This window comes from Schistocerca nitens, chromosome 2, assembly GCF_023898315.1.
Source record: "Schistocerca nitens isolate TAMUIC-IGC-003100 chromosome 2, iqSchNite1.1, whole genome shotgun sequence".
In the NCBI taxonomy this organism is placed as follows: Eukaryota; Metazoa; Arthropoda; class Insecta; order Orthoptera; family Acrididae; genus Schistocerca; species Schistocerca nitens.
This window is the reverse complement of record NC_064615.1, coordinates 578071652-578090608: the sequence shown is the minus strand read 5'-3', so window position 1 is coordinate 578090608 and position 18957 is coordinate 578071652. Positions and strand designations below refer to the sequence as shown.

At 40.1% G+C, this 18957-nt stretch overlaps 1 protein-coding gene across 2 annotated transcripts in view; it reads left to right on the top strand.

Annotated features, from left to right (window-relative positions):
* Nucleotides 1-18957, top strand: part of LOC126236627 (uncharacterized) — a 122876-nt gene that overhangs the window by 31226 nt on the left and 72693 nt on the right. For both annotated transcript variants that reach the window (XM_049946075.1, XM_049946074.1), the window contains exons 2-5: nt 6247-6311; nt 6396-6547; nt 6650-6771; nt 18150-18221. In XM_049946075.1, the coding sequence (XP_049802032.1) occupies nt 6247-6311; nt 6396-6547; nt 6650-6771; nt 18150-18221 (411 nt within the window). The remainder of the gene's footprint in view (nt 1-6246; nt 6312-6395; nt 6548-6649; nt 6772-18149; nt 18222-18957) is intronic.

Genomic DNA, 18957 nt, shown 5'->3' with positions numbered 1-18957 from the left:
CAATACGTGTTAGATGAGTATGTGCTAAGCAAGATTGTAAGAGATGGAAAAGAGCCACCGTGGTACAACAACCGAGTTAGAAAACTGCTGCGGAAGCAAAGGGAACTTCACAGCAAACATAAACATAGCCAAAGCCTTGCAGACAAACAAAAATTACCCGAAGTGAAATGTAGTGTGAGGAGGGCTATGCGAGAGGCGTTCAATGAATTCGAAAGTAAAGATCTATGTACTGACTTAGCAGAAAATCCTAAGAAATTTTGGTCTTATGTCAAAGCAGTAGGTGGATCAAAACAAAATGTCCAGACACTCTGTGACCAAAATGGTACTGAAACAGAGGATGACAGACTGAAGGCCGAAATACTAAATGTCTTTTTCCAAAGCTGTTTCACAGAGGAAGACTGCACTGTAGTTCCTTCTCTAGATCGTCGCACAGATGACAAAATGGTAGATATAGAAATAGACGACAGAGGGATAGAGAAACAATTAAAATCGCTCAAATGAGGAAAGGCTGCTGGACCTGATGGGATACCAATTCGATTTTACACAAAGCACACGAAGGAACTTGCCCCCCTTCTTGCAGTGGTGTATTGTAGGTCTCTAGAAGAGCGTAGCGTTCCAAAGGATTGGAAAAGGGCACAGGTCATCCCCGTTTTCAAGAAGGGACGTCGAACAGATGTGCAGAACTATAGACCTATATCTCTAATGTCTATCAGTTGTAGAATTTTGGAACGCGTATTATGTTTGAGTATAATGACTTTTCTGGAGACTAGAAATCTCCTCTGTAGGAATCAGCATGGGTTTCGAAAAAGACGATCGTGTGAAACCCAGCTCGCACTATTCGTCCATGAGACTCAGAGGGCCATAGACACGGGTTCCCAGGTAGATGCCATGTTTCTTGACTTCCGCAAGGTGTTCGATACAGTTCCCCACAGTCGTTTATTGAACAAAGTAAGAGCATATGAACTATCAGACCAATTGTGTGATTGGATTGAAGAGTTCCCAGATAACAGAACGCAGCATGTCATTCTCAATGGAGAGAAGTCTTCCGAAGTAAGAGTGATTTCAGGTGTGCCGCAGGGGAGTGTCGTAGGACCGTTGCTATTCACATTATACATAAATGACCTTGTGGATGACATCGGAAGTTCACTGAGGCTTTTTGCGGATGATGCTGTGGTATATCGAGAGGTTGTAACAATGGAAAATTGTACTGAAATGCAGGAGGATCTGCAGCGAATTGACACATGGCGCAGGGAATGGAAATTGAATCTCAATGTAGACAAGTGTAATGTGCTGCGAATACATAGAAAGAAAGACCCCTTATCATTTAGCTACAATATAGCAGGTCAGCAACTGGAAGCAGTTAATTCCATAAATTATCTGGGAATACGCATTAGGAGTGATTTAAAATGGAATGATCATATAAAGTTGATCGTCGGTAAAGCAGATGCCAGACTGAGATTCATCAGAAGAATCCTAAGGAAATGCAATCCGAAAACAAAGGAAGTAGGCTACAGTACGCTTGTTCGCCCACTGCTTGAATACTGCTCAGCATTGTGGGATCCGTACCAGATAGGGTTGATAGAAGAGATAGAGAAGATCCAACGGAGAGCAGCGCACTTCGTTACAGGATCATTTAGTAATCGCGAATGTGTTACGGAGATGATAAACTCCAGTGGAAGACTCTGCAGGAGAGACGCTCAGTAGCTCGATATGGGCTTTTGTTGAATGAGAACATACCTTCACTGAGGAGTCAAGCAGTATATTGCTCCCTCCTACGTATATCTCGCGAAGAGACCATGAGGATATAATCAGAGAGATTAGAGCCCACACAGAGGCATACCGACAATCCTTCTTTCCACGAACAATACAAGACTGGAATAGAAGGGAGAACCGATAGAGGTACCCTCCGCCACACACCGTCAGGTGGCTTGCGGAGTATAGATGTAGATGTAGAAGGTACCCCACAGCGAATATGATCTTCTTAGAATCTTCTCAATTTTTTGGTAATCCTTGGTTAAACCTTTTTAAGAAATGGGTTGAATGTCCATCTCTGTCTGGCTTAAATTTAGGGAATTGTCTAGATAACCCTGAATTAGTTCCCCATTGTAAATCATTCACCGCTTCACTAGTTAATACCACATTAGGTGAAGTTACCCTTTTTTCTACTTTGTCTTGGATAAGCTTAAATTCTCTCTACAGGTCTTCTTTACCCTTCCTGGTATTATTTAGTTCAGAAGAAGGAATAGGCGATACATTCCCGGATGTTATTCTCTTGGTAACATTTCGATCTATAATTTCCCCAAATTGTTCCTCCAAACTAATTGCTATTTTCTCTTTGAAATTCCTTTCTATATTGTGTACCCATGTACTGACACCTGTAATTTGTGATTGAATGATTGGCATTAACTCATTCTACTTATCTACACTCTCTTGCAAAGCATACAACCCATGTCTTACATCATTATACTTAATATTGTACACATTTTCAATGGAGCCTAACTTTTCAATAAGTTCAGATTTTACATTATTACATTTGTTCTCGATGTTAAGTTCTAACCTTTTCGACAAATCCTGAAAGGTGTCATTCTGTTTCTGACTAAGGTCAGCAAACATTTGATTTATATGAGTAGTCAAAGAGTTTGTCAACTCATTTTTTAGATCGACTTTTAAATTCTCTACTTCAGTACTTTTAGGGTTAAACTCAGACTTCCAAGCACCCATGCCTTCGCGCAGATGGCTAAATTCTTTGCTTTGAGAGTTGACCTTGGTACTTAACAAACCCAAATTTGTCGTTAGAATATTTAAAGTTTTCCTCTGAGTATTTAATTGTGAATCTAATGAGTTTAACTTAAGACTTTGAGCATTTAATTGAGAATTTACCAACCCTATAGTCGCACTCTGAGCTTTGATTAATTTTATCAATTCAGCCCAGTCAGGCACTTCTTTGCTAACTTTCATGGCCATAGCCGGTTCTTGAGTGTCCCCAACTTGTTGCATATTCTCCATACTTTATATGCTTTAGCCCTAGTAAGTATTTAAAACTAACTTTAAATATAATAATGACACAATAAAAGTTCAGTCCGACAGTACCTTGTACCACTTCGTACTAAAGTAATGAAATTTTGTTTCAAGCCACGTTCTGACGACTTAAAATGTGAGTGTGAGTATGGGTTATACTGATTTATTTCCCCAAACCACATTCCACTTCTTTACGAGGTGAATTACTTGGAATTTTGCAGCCCCTCTTCTTTACGGGATAGTTGGCTGCTGGAAAATCTCTTGACTTCTTCTGTGTAGAATAGAGCTAGGTACAGGAACTTTTAAGCCTCTTTCTACTTATAAAATGAGTAGACATATGAATTTTCCTTTTTGTCAGTTAACGATGTATTTGACTTTCATGCACAACATAATTCACACTTTCAATGTACATATGGAACTTTCGGTAAGTACCTCATACCGTCGAACATTAGAAACAAAATGAGTTACATTTAAAAGAAAGTAGGCTTGACTACCATGACTTTCTTAAATGAATCCGAAAATATGTCTTGCCTCTACCAAGGCTGAGCCAAGAGTCCACAATAGTACTTTTTCAACTGTTCTTGTTATAATTAACAATAGTCAATGACACAACAGGCACAGAGCAGCATGTAAACTACATGGTTATTTATTACAGACTCACTAATACATCTATGGATTGTCTGACAGGTACATGTCGGTGCCATTTGACCGTGCGTCTGCTTTCTTCCCGCGACTGATTTTAAACCTGCACACACAAACATGTGATGCGCAGTAGGTAGGATTTTACCATCCTGCACTCATATCTAGAATATCTTATGTTCGCGACGGTAGAAGGCTGAGAGGTTAATGGTTCTAGAATTTACACAGAAATTCTCAAATCACTACACCGCGCAGTCTGGGCGCCTTACCATGGTTCGTGCAGCCCCCCCCCCCCCCCCCCCCCCTCCTCTCCCGTTGGAGGTTTGAGTCCTCCCTTGGGTGTCAGTGTGTGTGTTGTCATTAGTGTAAGTTAGTTTGTTTGATTAAGTAGTGTGTAAACCTAGGGACCGATGACCTCAGCAGTTTGGTCCCATAGGAACTTGCCACAAATTTCTAAAATTTACAAAACTGTGCCAATTATGATTCATGTGGCTTTGTGTGTGTTTGAAGGTAGTAGTTATTTAGGCAAATGCAGATCTGAACAAATAACAGTAGTCTTTGAACTTGTTAAAAGTTGGTAAAACATTGCATATTTGTTTCTGTGTGTTTTTGAAAGAATTTTTGTGCAACGATTTTATGTAATTTTGCTTGTTTATGTGGAAAACCAATGAAATCATTTTTAAAAGGGGAAAATTATTTGTAAGACAGTATTATGAAAAGGATAGATTGCTACTAACCATATAGTGGAGATGTTGAGCTGCAGACAGGCACAACAAAAAGTCTGCTACGTATGTGAGCTATCGGGCCGAAGGTGTGTTCTTCTGGAGTAGACAACACACACATATTCATGCAAGCACAACACACACACACACAACTGCTGTCTCTGGCCGCTGAAGTCAGACTACGAGCATCTGTGCGTGACAAGAGAAGCGATCTGGTTGGTGTGGGTAAGGAGGAAGCTGGGGGGGGGGGGGGGGAGAGTGGGAGGGGGGGAAGGGGGAGAGATAACAGGGTTCGGATGGGGGATCATGGAGTGCTGCTTGTGGGAGCACACAGGGATGTGGTGGGGCAGGGTAGGGTAGCTAGGTGCAATCAGGAATTTAGATTCCCAGGGGGAGGGGGGGGGGAGGGTGCTAGAAAGAAGGAGAGAAGCAGAGAAGGGAAGAAAGACTGTGGGTGTGTCGGTTGGATGGAAGCCTGTGTAGTACTGGAATGGGAACAGTGAAGGGGATAGGTGGGTGAAGGAAAGGGACTAATGGAGGTTGAGGCCAGGGGGGTTACAGGAACATAGGATTTTTTTGCAGGGAGATTTCCCACCTGCGCAATTTGGAAAAGTTGGCGTTGCATTGGTAGAAAGGAGCCAGACGGCACAGGCTGTGAAGCACTCATTGAAGTGATGCTCAGCAACTGGGTGATCCATATGTTTCTTGGCCAGAGTTTATCGGTGGCCATTCACGCAACCAGACAGCTAGTTGGTTTTCATGCCCACACAAAATGCAGCACAGTGGTTGCAGCTTAGCTTGTAAATCACTTGACTACTTTACAGGTATGATGAGAAAAATTATGCTTGTGACAGAAGTGAAGAATGTGGTGGTGGGAGAATGTGTGAGACAGGTCTTGTATCTTAGTCTGTTACAGGGATATGAGCCATGAGGCAAGGAGTTGGGGAGTTGGGGCAGAGTAGGTATGGACTAGGATATTGTGTAGGTTCAGTAGACAGTGTAATACCACTGTGGGAGGGATGGGAAGGATAATGGGTAGGATACTCCTCATTTGAGAGCACAGTGAGAGGCACTCGAAAGCCTGGTGGAGAAAGTCAGTTGCTCCAGTCTAGTGTGGTACTGAGTTACGAGGGGAATGCTCCTCTGTGGCCAGAGGGGTAACTGGAGAGATAAGGCACATGAAGTCTCTATTTCAGTACCAGTGTAGAAGGGTAATTTCGGTCTGTGAAGACCCTTGGTATATTTGGAAAGGGACTACTCGTCACTATAGATGTGATGACCACAGATGGCTAGGCTGTATTGAATGGGCTTGTTATGGAATGGGTGGTAGCTGTCAAAGTGGATATATTGTTGGTGATTGGTAGGCTTGATATGGAAAGAGGTACTGATGTAGACATCTTTGAGATGGAGGTCAACAATGAGGAAGGTGGTTTATTGGGTTGTAGAGGACCAAGTGAAGCAAATGGGGGAGAACATGTTGAGGTTCTGGAAGAATATGGATAGGGTACCCTCAACCTCGATCTAGATCACAAAGATGTCATCGGTGAATCTGAACCAGGTAAGGGGTTTGGGATTCTGGGTTGTTAAGAAGAATTCCTCTAGATGGCCCATGAATAGGTTGGCATAGGATGGTGCCATGCAGGTGCCCATTACTGTACCATAGATTTTTTTGTAGGTGATGTCTTCAAAGGTGAAGTAATTATGGGTGAGAATGTAGTTGGTAAAGGTGACCAGGACAGAGGTTATAGGTTTGGAGTCAGTCATGCACTGGGAAAGGAAGTGTTTAATAATGGCAAGGTCGTGGGTATTAGGGATGTTTATGTGCAGGAATGTGGCATCATTTTCTAATTTTTTTTCCTTGTTTCAGGGGAGGAATGAAATTCAGTCAGTCGTCGCCTTCATCAATACCAAATTGAATTCTCATGGGGACAGGTATATACAGGTTACTGCAAGCATATTTCTTAAGATGTACTGGCTTTCTAGCTAACTAATTCCTTTATAACCTTTGTTTTTCAGAGCGCAAGGCCTACATTTGTTAAAAGTATTTCTTCCTCAGTGTTCAGATGATGTGTTCATTGATAACTGTGTATCATGGATGCAACAATGCGTCAGGATTTGTAGTGGTTCCAGAGAAAAGGAAATAAGTTTACTGGTTTATGAAGTACTTGGTGAGTTGTGTATTAAATACTTTTGAAATTCGGAAGCAACCATACATGTGTCAAAAATCTTATTGTTGTGTTTTTTATGTATTTTTTTAATTTTTTTTATAGGAAATCTCTTTCAGTACTCAGGAATGATACAGGAATTAACAAAGCCGGTTTCCGGATCTGTAATCCCAAAATTCTTGGAGCATGTTCATCATGTTTCATCAAACTTTCACTCTCAGACAGAGGTATTAATTATGTAATATCCTTTTAAAATAACATTGCAATTTACAGTGACATCCTTTTTCAATATTTCCTTGGCAGAACATGTTATCTACTAAGAAAAGAAAAACATAAGTCTAACCACAAGGCAGAATAGTAAATAACTTGATTCAGTGTTGAGAAATGTATAATGAATCTGCTCCACAGAACACCTGAATATTCAGTCTTTAGAGGAAAGACAGTTGGTTGGTGCTGTGTGGCTAGAAGTGCTGACCTAATCCACTGTAGATGAGTTTGTAGATGTTACTCACGATTTGCAAATGTACTGGTTGTATCATGTGCTAGTGTTTATGGGGGGTGATGGTTTGATAATGAACATCATGTCTGAAATTAGCAGCTGCAAATAAAGGATTTTTCTAACGCAAATTCAACAGAATCACAAATGATTGTGTTAAGGAATGAAACTTGTATGTGGCTGTAGTATTTTAGCTGTATCTGGAATTTGATACATTTCCCAAACCAGTAGAGAGACAGTACAACTCTTCCAGTGCTGGAACTAAGCTAAAACTCTCCAGAAACAGTCATCAGCCATTAGCCTCACAAACATAATGTACAAGCTACTTGAATAAATGGTAAATTGGGTGTTGTGTTGATGCTCAAGACATGAGTCCTACTATCCAGTTCCCATTGTGGTTTCTGAAAGGTGTGGCTTTTCTTTTGTCTCTCGAGACCATTTTTCAGAAGGCTTTTGAACATTATCAACAACAACTTATTGTAGTTATCTTCAGTAGACAAAAGGCTTACGGTATTGCATGGCGCCATTTCATCCTTACCATATTCTACGAGTGGAGTTCAGTGATTCCCCCTCAATTTTTATTTGAAGCTTATCACTCAAGTTATTCTGAGTTCAGGTTGACACTTCCTATTCATTCACCAGAGAATAGTGTTCTTTGCTATGTGTGATCTTGTCTTAATAGCTTTCAGTGTCCTTGCTGGAACTGTAATACATACCATTCCCCCATCCCCCATCCCTGTTTATGACTTCAGTATTTATTACAGCTCCTCAGGCACAAGTGTCACAGAAATAAACAGTAGAGTACCACTGGAAAGTCCAATCCTTGTCTCTTGCTCGTGGTTTACAGTTACATGCTAATAACGTAAATGTGATACATTTCTGTCAGAATAGAACAGTACATGTGCATCCAGAAATCTTTATCTATAATTAGTTGCTCAAGCAGTAGAAGTATTGTGTTTATATTATCTCATAAAAACCAGACATGAACAATTGCTTGTTATTAAAATATGCATTCCAAGTTCACAGTTCCACTGTGTATCCATACGTCACACCTTTTTCCAAGAAGGAGAAGTGGACTCACTCCAAGGAAGCCTCAGTCAGGTGTCACAAGAGCAGTCTATATATATACATTGTCTCTTTCCTGAGCTTAACCTTCTCCCACAGAAACTTCTTCTCAGTGTTTTACCACAAACATCTCCTTGTTGTGTCCTTAACCCACAGATCTGCCTGGCTCTATCTCTAAGGCCAAAGAAAATGTAGATTTTTCCACCTTCCATTGTCTGCTGCTTTCAGTTCTTGATGGATTTTCCACTACAGAAATTGTAGATAATGATGGTTCCATGCTGAAAGACCAAACTGGTTGTGCTTCAGCACATTTTGAGAACTGTAAACGTTACTCCCTGCCAACTAGATTCTGTTTTTTCACATCAGAATTGGTGATCGTCACTTGAGCCACGCAGTCAATTAGTACCCATAATTACAATACTTCTCTAAAACGTAGTGACACTCTGAGCAGACTCCAAACCAGAAAACATTGCTACCCAAGACCTGCCTTCCAATCTCCATAAAAATGTAATATCAATAGCCATCCTCTGGATGATGATTTTTGTTGCAATCTAGAGCACCAACTTTCTAATCCCTTAGCTACAGAAGCTACTGGAATGTATCTGTTTTATTGGAGCACACCAGAGCTTGAACAATGGATAACTCTGTTGTACACCTTTGGGAGCTTTGAATACAGACTAATGTAGTGTGGTCACCAACAGCAACAGCAATACAGGAGACCATGTGGCTGTATGAGAGTTCTGTGTGAACTACTCAGAGGGAATCAAATATAATTTGTTGACTTTGTAGTGGACGCATGTGACTGACTTAATGACAGTCTTTGTTCAGGTGAGAATACCTTCAAGCTGTAGCAGTAATGCCCATTTGTCAATAGACATATTTCACTAGAGTACTCCAATTACGTTGCCTTCCTGCAAAAATGAAAACTTACTGGACTCGCTACCTTTCGTACTGGGTGACAGTGCCCAAGTGGCAGAGTAAGTATTAAATTTTAATGGCCAGCTATTGACTGGGGGTGGAGGTATGGCACCTGCTGCAAGATGTGCTTTCGGGAGCCATAGTCTGTTCCTGACTTATATGCTGGCTGGACCCCAAACCCTTCATTATTTATATTGCTTTGCATTTCTTAGCATTTTAGTGGCTAGGTATTACTTGACTGTTTTCTGTGGTGGGATTTTTTTTCTTAAACTATCTGTTGCACTCCTTTGTCATGCTGACTGTGGCTTACATGGGGAGGGAGGAAAGGACGGGGAGGAGTGGTGGACAGTCACAGATGTAGAAAGGGGTACATCCAACCACAAATCGGGTGTCCGGTGGACCCTGACTTTTTTGGCTGGAATATATTCCTCCTGTATCATGGTATTTTATTCTTTTATGACTGCTTCAAGTTAGCTCCCGTGTATATTTGCCATTCTAATGTTGCTAAAAAGTAGAGCCACAATCTGGTCTCACATATTGTTCTGCTTGACAAACTTCAGCAGCTCAGTACTCCCAGTGTGGAGGGATCAATGACTTTTTAATTTGGTACCATTGACATTATCCATTGTTGTTGTCATCTTAATGCAAACCATTTACACACTTGGCTTTTGACATGCAGATGACAAACATGGCATGTTTAACATTATATATATATATATATATATATATATATATATATATATATATATATATATATATATCTAAAAAGAAAGATGATGAGACTTACCAAACAAAAGCGCTGGCAGGTCGATAGACACACAAACAAACACAAATATACACACAAAATTCAAGCTTTCGCAACAAACTGTTGCCTCATCAGGAAAGAGGGAAGGAGAGGGAAAGACGAAAGGATGTGGGTTTTAAGGGAGAGGGTAAGGAGTCATTCCAATCCCGGGAGCGGAAAGACTTACCTTAGGGGGAAAAAAGGACAGGTATACACTCGCACACACACACATATCCATCCACACATATATATATATATATATATATATATATATATATATATATATATATATATATATATATATATATAGAGGGAAACATTCCACGTGGGAAAAATATATCTAAAAACAAAGATGATGTGACTTACCGAACGAAAGCGCTGGCAGGTCGATAGACACACAAACAAACACAAACACACACACAAAATTCAAGCTTTCGCAACAAACTGTTGCCTCATCAGGAAAGAGGGAAGGAGAGGGAAAGACGAAAGGATGTGGGTTTTAAGGGAGAGGGTAAGGAGTCATTCCAATCCCGGGAGCGGAAAGACTTACCTTAGGGGGAAAAAAGGACGGGTATACACTTACGCGCGCGCGCGCACACACACACACACACACACACACACACACACACACACACACACACATCCATCCACACACATATATATATATATATATATATATATATATATATATATATATATTTCTCCCACTTATAAATTGAGTTTTAATGACACCAATGTTTGTTATGCATTTTACTCACAACCTTTGTCGTCCCAGGGAGTTCACAAATTGCTTGTGAGTATGTGCATGGCAAGCATAGGGCTCTGAGCCATTGCAGAAATTCATTTTTGTGCTGCAGTCACATTCTCTGACCATATCTTTTCTCAGACTTGGTCTGTAGGGCAGATTCCATATTGACAGCCTAGCCTGCCTGTAGGACATTGATTACAGCTTTTTACACTTTGTTTATTTATTGTACCACATGTATTTCATTAAACTGGTGTTTGGTCACCACATCCAGGTTTCAATTTTTTTCACATATGCGAGTACTGTGCAGCAAAGTTCGCCCAATACCCAGCATGGCATATGCACAGTAGTGGGCCACTGACTACAGAGGGAACGTGCTATTGATGACCAAGCTGTTACCTTTTCGTGCATATCAAGGGGTATGTGCCTGTCTGTATAGATGCATCAGGACTCCAGGCAGTGGTCATCAAACTGGGTGACCATTGATCTGGCTGGGTGATTTCCGTGGGGAAGCCCTTAACTGGACTAGGCAGCATCATCACAGGTATTTTACACAGTGAAAAGACCAAAGCTATCAGCCGGTGGCCATGTGGCTCTGGCAGTCTCTCCAGATAGTGCAGCTCACTGTAACTCATAGAACTTCCTTTCCTAGGTCAGGCCATGGGAAGAAAGTAAAATCAAGCAAACTCACTGCTGTCAGTTCCTGGTTTGCACGCGGAGTGCAGGTGGATCCTTTCTATTTATTAAGCATGTGTTCTTTTGTTTGAAATACTGCAAATATATTTGGAGAAATTTCTTCCCTTAGTTAACTAGGAAGTGGTTCTGTCTCAATTAGAACAGCAACTGCTATATGGTCCCAAGTGTTAATCTCTTTGTGAGAAACGTGGTGACATACTTGTTATTGGCAAACACCATGAGAAGTTCAGTATGGTGCAGGGTTTAATTTCCACTGCGACTGAACTCTGCAGATGCATGAGGGATTACATGGAAACTCGAAGAAGTGAGGAGTTCACTTCGTACATCATATGTGTCATGGTGTGCATCATCATGGTTGACACCAGAGCAATTGTTGCCTCTGCTGAGCAGGGCAGTGCAAAGGCTTCAGACATATGCCTTCCCATTGTACAAGTAAACCAATTTATGGAGACTGGTCATCTGATTCATGAAAATACATCATGTGAGTAACCACCCTTGTATGTCAGTTGTGGAGACAATCACCCTTTCTGATCACCACAGTGTATTACCCTAATTAAGAAACATAAAATCCAAAAAATTAGTTTCTGATCAATTCTCGTGTTTTAAATCATGAAAACTGAAATTGTTTATATCCTGTTACAGTGATATTGAATTTTGCCACTACTGCAGCCACGGCATGTACCTTCATGACACTAGGTTCAGAACCACTTGAAAAAGTCCCTGGTGGCTGAAACTGGTCATGGTATTAGGAAGTAAAATTGCAGCTGGCACTGTAATTTGTCTCCAGTTAATAAACTACAGCTGCGAATACCCTCAACCATCATCTCCAAGGACTCCCTGCACCGGCTGCAGAAACAGCATCCTCCTTCAGAGTCTGCTGGTGACAGAGCTCCATTTAGAGAACCCTATGACAGAGCTCTATGTAGAGAATCCTATCTCCAGAAATCAGCAGATAACAAACCCAGAACCAAGCAGTAGTTGGAGGAGACACTTAACATGGGTCCCAGGGCTTCCAGTACTACTTTCGTTCCTACAATCAAGGTGGATAAGCCCTTGCAAGGTCACAACTGTCTAAAGTAGTTGAGCAGAAGAAGAAGGAATCACAGGCAGAGGCAAGGTTGCTCCAGTGACCCTGGAGATATCAGATTCTCTCATGCCATTGGACTAAGGACCTATGCTCATCAATGTCGCTCTGGACCGCTGGTGACAGACAGTAATTCTGAGGTATGCCATGTCCTCTTGGCCCCTTCAAGCCTAATTAAGATGTCCTTAACATGATAATTCAGTGGATATTAGTTTAATTTGCCGGGACTACAGCTGCAACTGTTCTCCTGTTTCACAACCTGTGTTACTTTCCAAGAAATGCAATTTTCTGATGACCATTTTCTGACTCATTGGGGTTTCATTCCTTCTGTCTGTTTTCGCACAGATGATGCCAGTGAATGGTTGACCTTCCAGGCCGGACACCTTTGTGTCTTAAGATGGCTTCCATAATCAGATTTCAGTAAACTTCAACCCCAACCCGTTTGGGGTAGTGACCCATTTGGTTAGAGCCTTCTGACTGACCAACTTCTTTCTAATCTTGATCTGTGTCTCCTCACTGACGATAGCTTAACCACTTTACTGCTGACCATAGCACCTTTTTACTTTTACCTATCACCCTCCTTCGTCAGTCTTGTTGCTTCACAACAGTTGTCACTATATGATGGTCTTCATGGCAGTGTTCACTTTTTTGTGATCCTGTTACTTCCTTATCACTAACTGTTGGATCAGTTACCACACTGTACTGTCTGAAGGGCTATCACCTTTCTGTCCTACTGAATCAACAAACTGGTTGAAGACATCTCCAGTGTGTTCACTTGTGCCATTGAAACTGCTATCCCCCTTTTTGCAGGCCTCTTCCACTTGCGGCCAGTACCTTGGTGGACCAGAGACATTGCAGCAGCTGTCCAGGCAGTTGAAAGGACCTGCATCATCTCTAGTGACATCCTTCATGTATTGCCCAGGTCACTTTTAAGCAGCTCCATGCAGTCTTGCTACATAATTAAAGTAAGAAGGACTGCTGGGAGCAAAATGTATTCTAGTTGAGAATTTATTGCTTTTCATTCCAGATGTGGGCTGAACTCCATGGTTTGTTACGCTGGCAAAGATAAACTGTTCTGCGCCTTCTACCCTCATGATGGTTTTTCTACTGATGCATCGATTCTTGCTGAACACCTCTCAGCCCACTTTGCAACAGTGTTGCTGTCCTCTTCTTACCCAGCTACCTTTTGAATGCATAAAAGATAAGTTGAAGACATCCCCCTATCCTTTATCTCTTCCATAAACCTGAACTTTTCACTGACTGGGAAGTGTACTGGCTCTTAACACGTCTCACGATATGGCCCCAGTCCTTGATTTGATTCGTAATCAGATGATCCAGTATATGAATGTGAATCACAAACCATCTGCTCAGGATTTTCAACCATATTTGACTAGAAGGAATTTTCCCTTCGCAGTGGAGAGAGAGAGTCATCATCACAGTCCATAAACCAGGGAAAAACACAATGCTGAATCCTATAATGAATCCTTCACTTATTGGGAACTACTTCAAGCTCTTGCGTCGGCCCATGACATCTGAATATTCACTCAAAGGCTGCATCTCCTCAGGGTCTTCCCTTCGTACTGTATTTTATGGACAATAAGACACACCTTAATTTTTAAGTAATTTTTTTAAAAAATGTAACATTTTTATCTTTTTTATTAAGCGATTGCAAAGGCAGACTAAAAAAATCTTAGTTTATAAAACTGAACTGACCTTTAAAATCCCTGAAAATCACCATCCAAACTTCCTTCTTCTTCTTTATTGTTATTGTAGTCCTCTTCAGATGTAAAATGGTGTTCACTGCCATCGAGAGCATTATTTATGCCACACTTCTTGAAATATTTAATAGTAATATCTTCTCTTACTCTAGACCACAACTCAACTGTTTTATCCACTGACACATTTGTTTGATTGTATGATGTTTTAAAGCTCCATTTGGCATGAATTCTTGTTGGGTTTTATCCATTATCCATTTGTTCCCTTACTTTCTCTTATACACTGTAGAAGGTTTATTGAGACATCAAGTGGTTGCAATTGCGAATTAAGTCCTCCCAGAATAACAGCAAACTCTGCATTTCTCTGTCTCAATTTTTCTTTCACAGAACTTTTCAAATGGGTACTAAACTGATCTAGCACAAGAAGAGAACTCGTCTTCAGTAAAGCACTTTTCTTTTTCACACACACTTTGTTAATCCATAATTTAATACCAGCCTCTTCCATCCAACCCTTGTCATGTGCGTGAACAACAACACCTGGAGGTATTTCAGGAGGTTTTGGAATTGTTTTGCATTTGAAAATGATCATAGGATTAAGTTTAGTACGGCCAGCACAACATGAAAGGACAACAGTGTTGTGTATTTTTTCATGTCCACTTGTTTTTATAGTTACAGTTTTAACACCTTTCATGGAACAGTTCTATTACATGGCACATCAAATGTCACAGGAATTTTGTCCATATCAACTATTTGGCTTAGTTCCTCACTGGTTTTCTTTCGATGTTGAATAATAAAACAATGGAAAGATAATATTTTGTCTTCTTACTCTCATGGCATTTTCTGATATATTTTTGTTTTGGTTCACTTGCTAAGTCCATGACGCTTCATAAACCTGTAGCACAAACCAACTCCACCCTAAAGTCTTATAAGTTCCGCTGTAGCACTAGCTTATGAACCTATATTTGAATTATTTTTGTGTTGATTCCAATTCCATTTTGACAGTGTCCTAGAATCCATTTCAGTATGTCATCTTCTAGTTTTGGCCATTTTGCATTCAGTCCTTTGTTTGCACATATAGTCTTCCTTATTTTTTCTGTTCTTTTTTAGTAGCCCACCAATTGGGAATGTTTTTTTCTTCAGTTAGTGGAGGGCTGAAATGCCATTCAGCTCCTTTGGTTCCATGTGTTTCTGCAGATGCTATTACTTTCAATTTATAACCTGCATCATATGAATACCTTTTATTTTTTTCCATTATGAAACTGGCTACTAACAAAAATATTCCATTGTAACTGATAACACAAATCACGTTCAGTTGAAGTTCAGTGGCACCGTAGACCACAATGATTCATTGTAGACCAGACAGTGTTCTGGGTTTGTGATGGTGAGGTGGGAGGGAGACAGTGTTAGCAAGCTTTTGAATCCTCACAACTCATGTTTGTCGCATCAGTGCACTGCTACTGCCAGTTGAATCCATTGTTGCCAGATAGAGATATGTTTCCCACAGCATTGAATATATGACCATTTTTAAGACTGGTCGGAATTTTAAATCAAACACTGGACATTTTTATATTAATTTCTAGTATAAGACGCATCTGAATTTTGGAGGCAATTTTTCGAAGAAAAAAGTGTTCATATGTAACTTGAAAGGTAGATAGTTAACTGGTTATGCTGGGTTCTTGAATCACAGGCCCTTTTTGTCCCATTATCAGTGTAATTTCTGGAAGCGACTGTTTAGTGAATGGTGGAGGCTACCTTTCCTTTTCCACATGCAAACAGAGCTGGGGGGGGGGAACTGTCTGTGCCTGTGTATGAGTTCTAATTTCTCTTATCTTCATGGTACTTATGGTGTACATTGGCAGCAGTAGAATCTTTGTGCACTCAGCCTCAAATGCCGGTTCTCTAAACTTTCTCAGTAGTGCTTCATGAAAAGAATGTCCTCTTCCCTCCAGTGATTCCCATTTGAGTTCATGAAGCATCTCCACAATATTCGCAAGTTGATCGAATCTACCGGTAACAAATGTAGCAGACCACCTTTGAATTTGCTTCGATATCTTCCTTTAATCTCATGTGTGGGGATCCCAAGCAACCGAGCGGCACTTAATAATGGGTCACACTATATGTGGTCACATTTACAGATGAACCACAGTTTCCTAAAATTCTCCAAAGTCGAACATTGACCTTCTGTACTAGTGGCCTTATGTGCTCACTCCATTCATATCACTTTGCAACGTTATGCTTATGTATTTAATTAAGATGACTTTGTCGAGCAGCACACTACTGATTCTATATTTGAACATTATGGGATTGTTTTTCCTGCTCATCTGCATTAACACACATTTTTCTATGTTTAGAGCAAGCTACCATTTACCACACCCACCAGAAATTTAAAGTCATCTTGTACCTTCCTATAATCACTCAACAATGACACCTTTCCATACACCACAGTGTCATCATCAGACAGTCACAGATTGCTGCTCACCCATTCCATCAAATCATTTATGTATGTAGAGAATAGGAGCAGTCTTATCACACTTTCTTGGGTGCACTCCTGACAATACCGTTGTCTCTAAGGAATATAAAAAAAATCACTCTAAGTAAAATGACTGCAAATCAATGAAAATGATGATGATCACTGGTCCCAAGTGACTGCAAAATAGTAATAAAATTATTGAGTATATGTTAGAACTTATGCACAGCCTAGAGGTATTATTTATATACCATGAAATAAGTTTGGTTGCACCATGGAAGAGAGACTTTGACTGTGGAAGTTAGATGGAACTTAGTACACTATAGGACTGCAATTAGGTGGAACTTTGAACTGCAAAGAGCTGAGGAGATTGTTAGCAGTAAAACATTTCTAGAGTGGATTTTCATTCTGCAGAGTAGTTTGTGCTGTTTGAGACTTCCTGGCAGATTAAAACTATGTGTCAGACCAAGACTTGAGCCTGGGACCTAGAGGTTTGTGCAGAAGTGAAGCTATGGGGACAGGTCTTGTTTGGATAGCCTTAAAAATGCAGTCCCAGATTTGAGTTCTAGTCTGGTACACAGTTTTAATTTGTCAGGAAGTTTTAACAAAAACATTTCTTAAACATGACGTAAATACTTCGACCTGCCTTTGAGAGTGATAAGAGGTAGCATTGCTATTTAATCTTATTGTATGAATTGTAAATGGCTGACAGTCATCTTCTTTTTCTTGGCTTTATCCCGTATGTACAGGGTGTTGACATATGAATGTGGATTTGGCAATGTTAGTGTTAGAAGATGCCCATATGCCCTTTCTGTTGCCACCCCTTTACTGCTAGGACAGAATTTCCTGCATCTCATCATTTCACATCAAGTGTTATTCCACTTGAAAAATAATGTTTGCTAATTGCGTAACTGAGGTGGTACATGGGTACCAGTCCAGTATTCACCTAGTCGGATGTGGGAAACCACCTAAAAACCACATCCTGGCTGGCCAGCCCACCATTCCTCATTGTTAATCCAATGGACAGGTTCAATCAGGGAACAGTGCACCTCCCCAAATTTCAGAAGTGAAGTGTTAATTTATGTGACGGTCCAGGCAGGTCAGAGGGCCAACAGTGATTTTTAATAAGTTGCTGTGAATTCCCTATGAGTAAGTTAATTCATGGTAGTGTTGACTACCATGTGTTTTTGATCATTTCACATTTGGATGAATGAAGAAACAGAAAAGTTAAAAGAAGAGTTCTTCAATAGAATGATGAATAATATAATGATGTTCAATAAACTACCAGCAGTTACAAAAACACCCCATGGAGATTCATGTTTGGAGCCAGGAGAGCAAGCTCCAACCAATACATAGTCTGCTGTAGGGAGCAGAATGGTGCAGAGAGAGTAGACATGTCATCCTGCCTCCAAATTCCACTCCCTCCCCCCCCCCTCCCCCCTCCCCCCTCCTCCCGACCCTCTCTATCTCTATGCAGTTACTGTTATACTTATGGCTTGTGCTTTTTTTCAAGCATCTACCCTTACTGTAAATACTGAGGTTTTACGAACTTGTTTTGTCTTTTGCATCTGTCCTCATTTTTAAGAATTTTTTAGATGTGTTTCATATTGTAATGTATATAATGTTTTATTTCAGAATGCTGCTTATTTATTACGCTGTTTGGAGTTTGTAATGAGGAACTATGGAGGTTCATGTGGTCCACACAAGGTTTGCTATTTTTATTATTGTTATCATTAAGATGAAATATATTTTTGGGCCAGTTACAACAATTCAGTAAAGAAAGTCTAGTAAATATACATGAAACTTTCTGCTTATTTGTGCAACATTGGTATCAGAGTGATTGTGCTTTCAATTAAATTCAAGTTTCTTTATTAACAACTAAAGACTTTCAGCGGAAAATATCTAATCATTAATATGCTGGGACATGAAAATGTAAAATCTATTTTTGACAAAATTAAAATATGCATCTGACAAAATCAGTATTTATATTGTAGGCATGTTAGCATTTAATTTTTTTAAATAATTAGAAATATAAATTTAAAAGAATTGGAATTCTCCCTGTTACTAGTGCTTGATACATCTTGTAATTGTCAACAATGCTTAATTAACTATTGCTGTTTCATTGGTCTTCTGTAGAAAAGAAACAAAACTATCATTTTACACCTGACACTTTATTGCTGAAAGGATTGTATACATCTCAGCATTAAATTCTTTAATTTTATGCTTGATATGGCAGTCAAGACAGTTATCACGTAAAATTTGTTGTTGTCTTTCAGTTATGCCCCAAAAAATTTCTTGAAATGGCCTTAGCAAATACACGTTGCATGCAGTGTTGCATCAGAAAACATTTAGGCATCTTTTTAACTATTATTTGAAATCACATTCCTTGGTTAAAATGTCTGAGCTGGAGCCACAAACCCTCTTATGGTTGGGATCTTGCTTT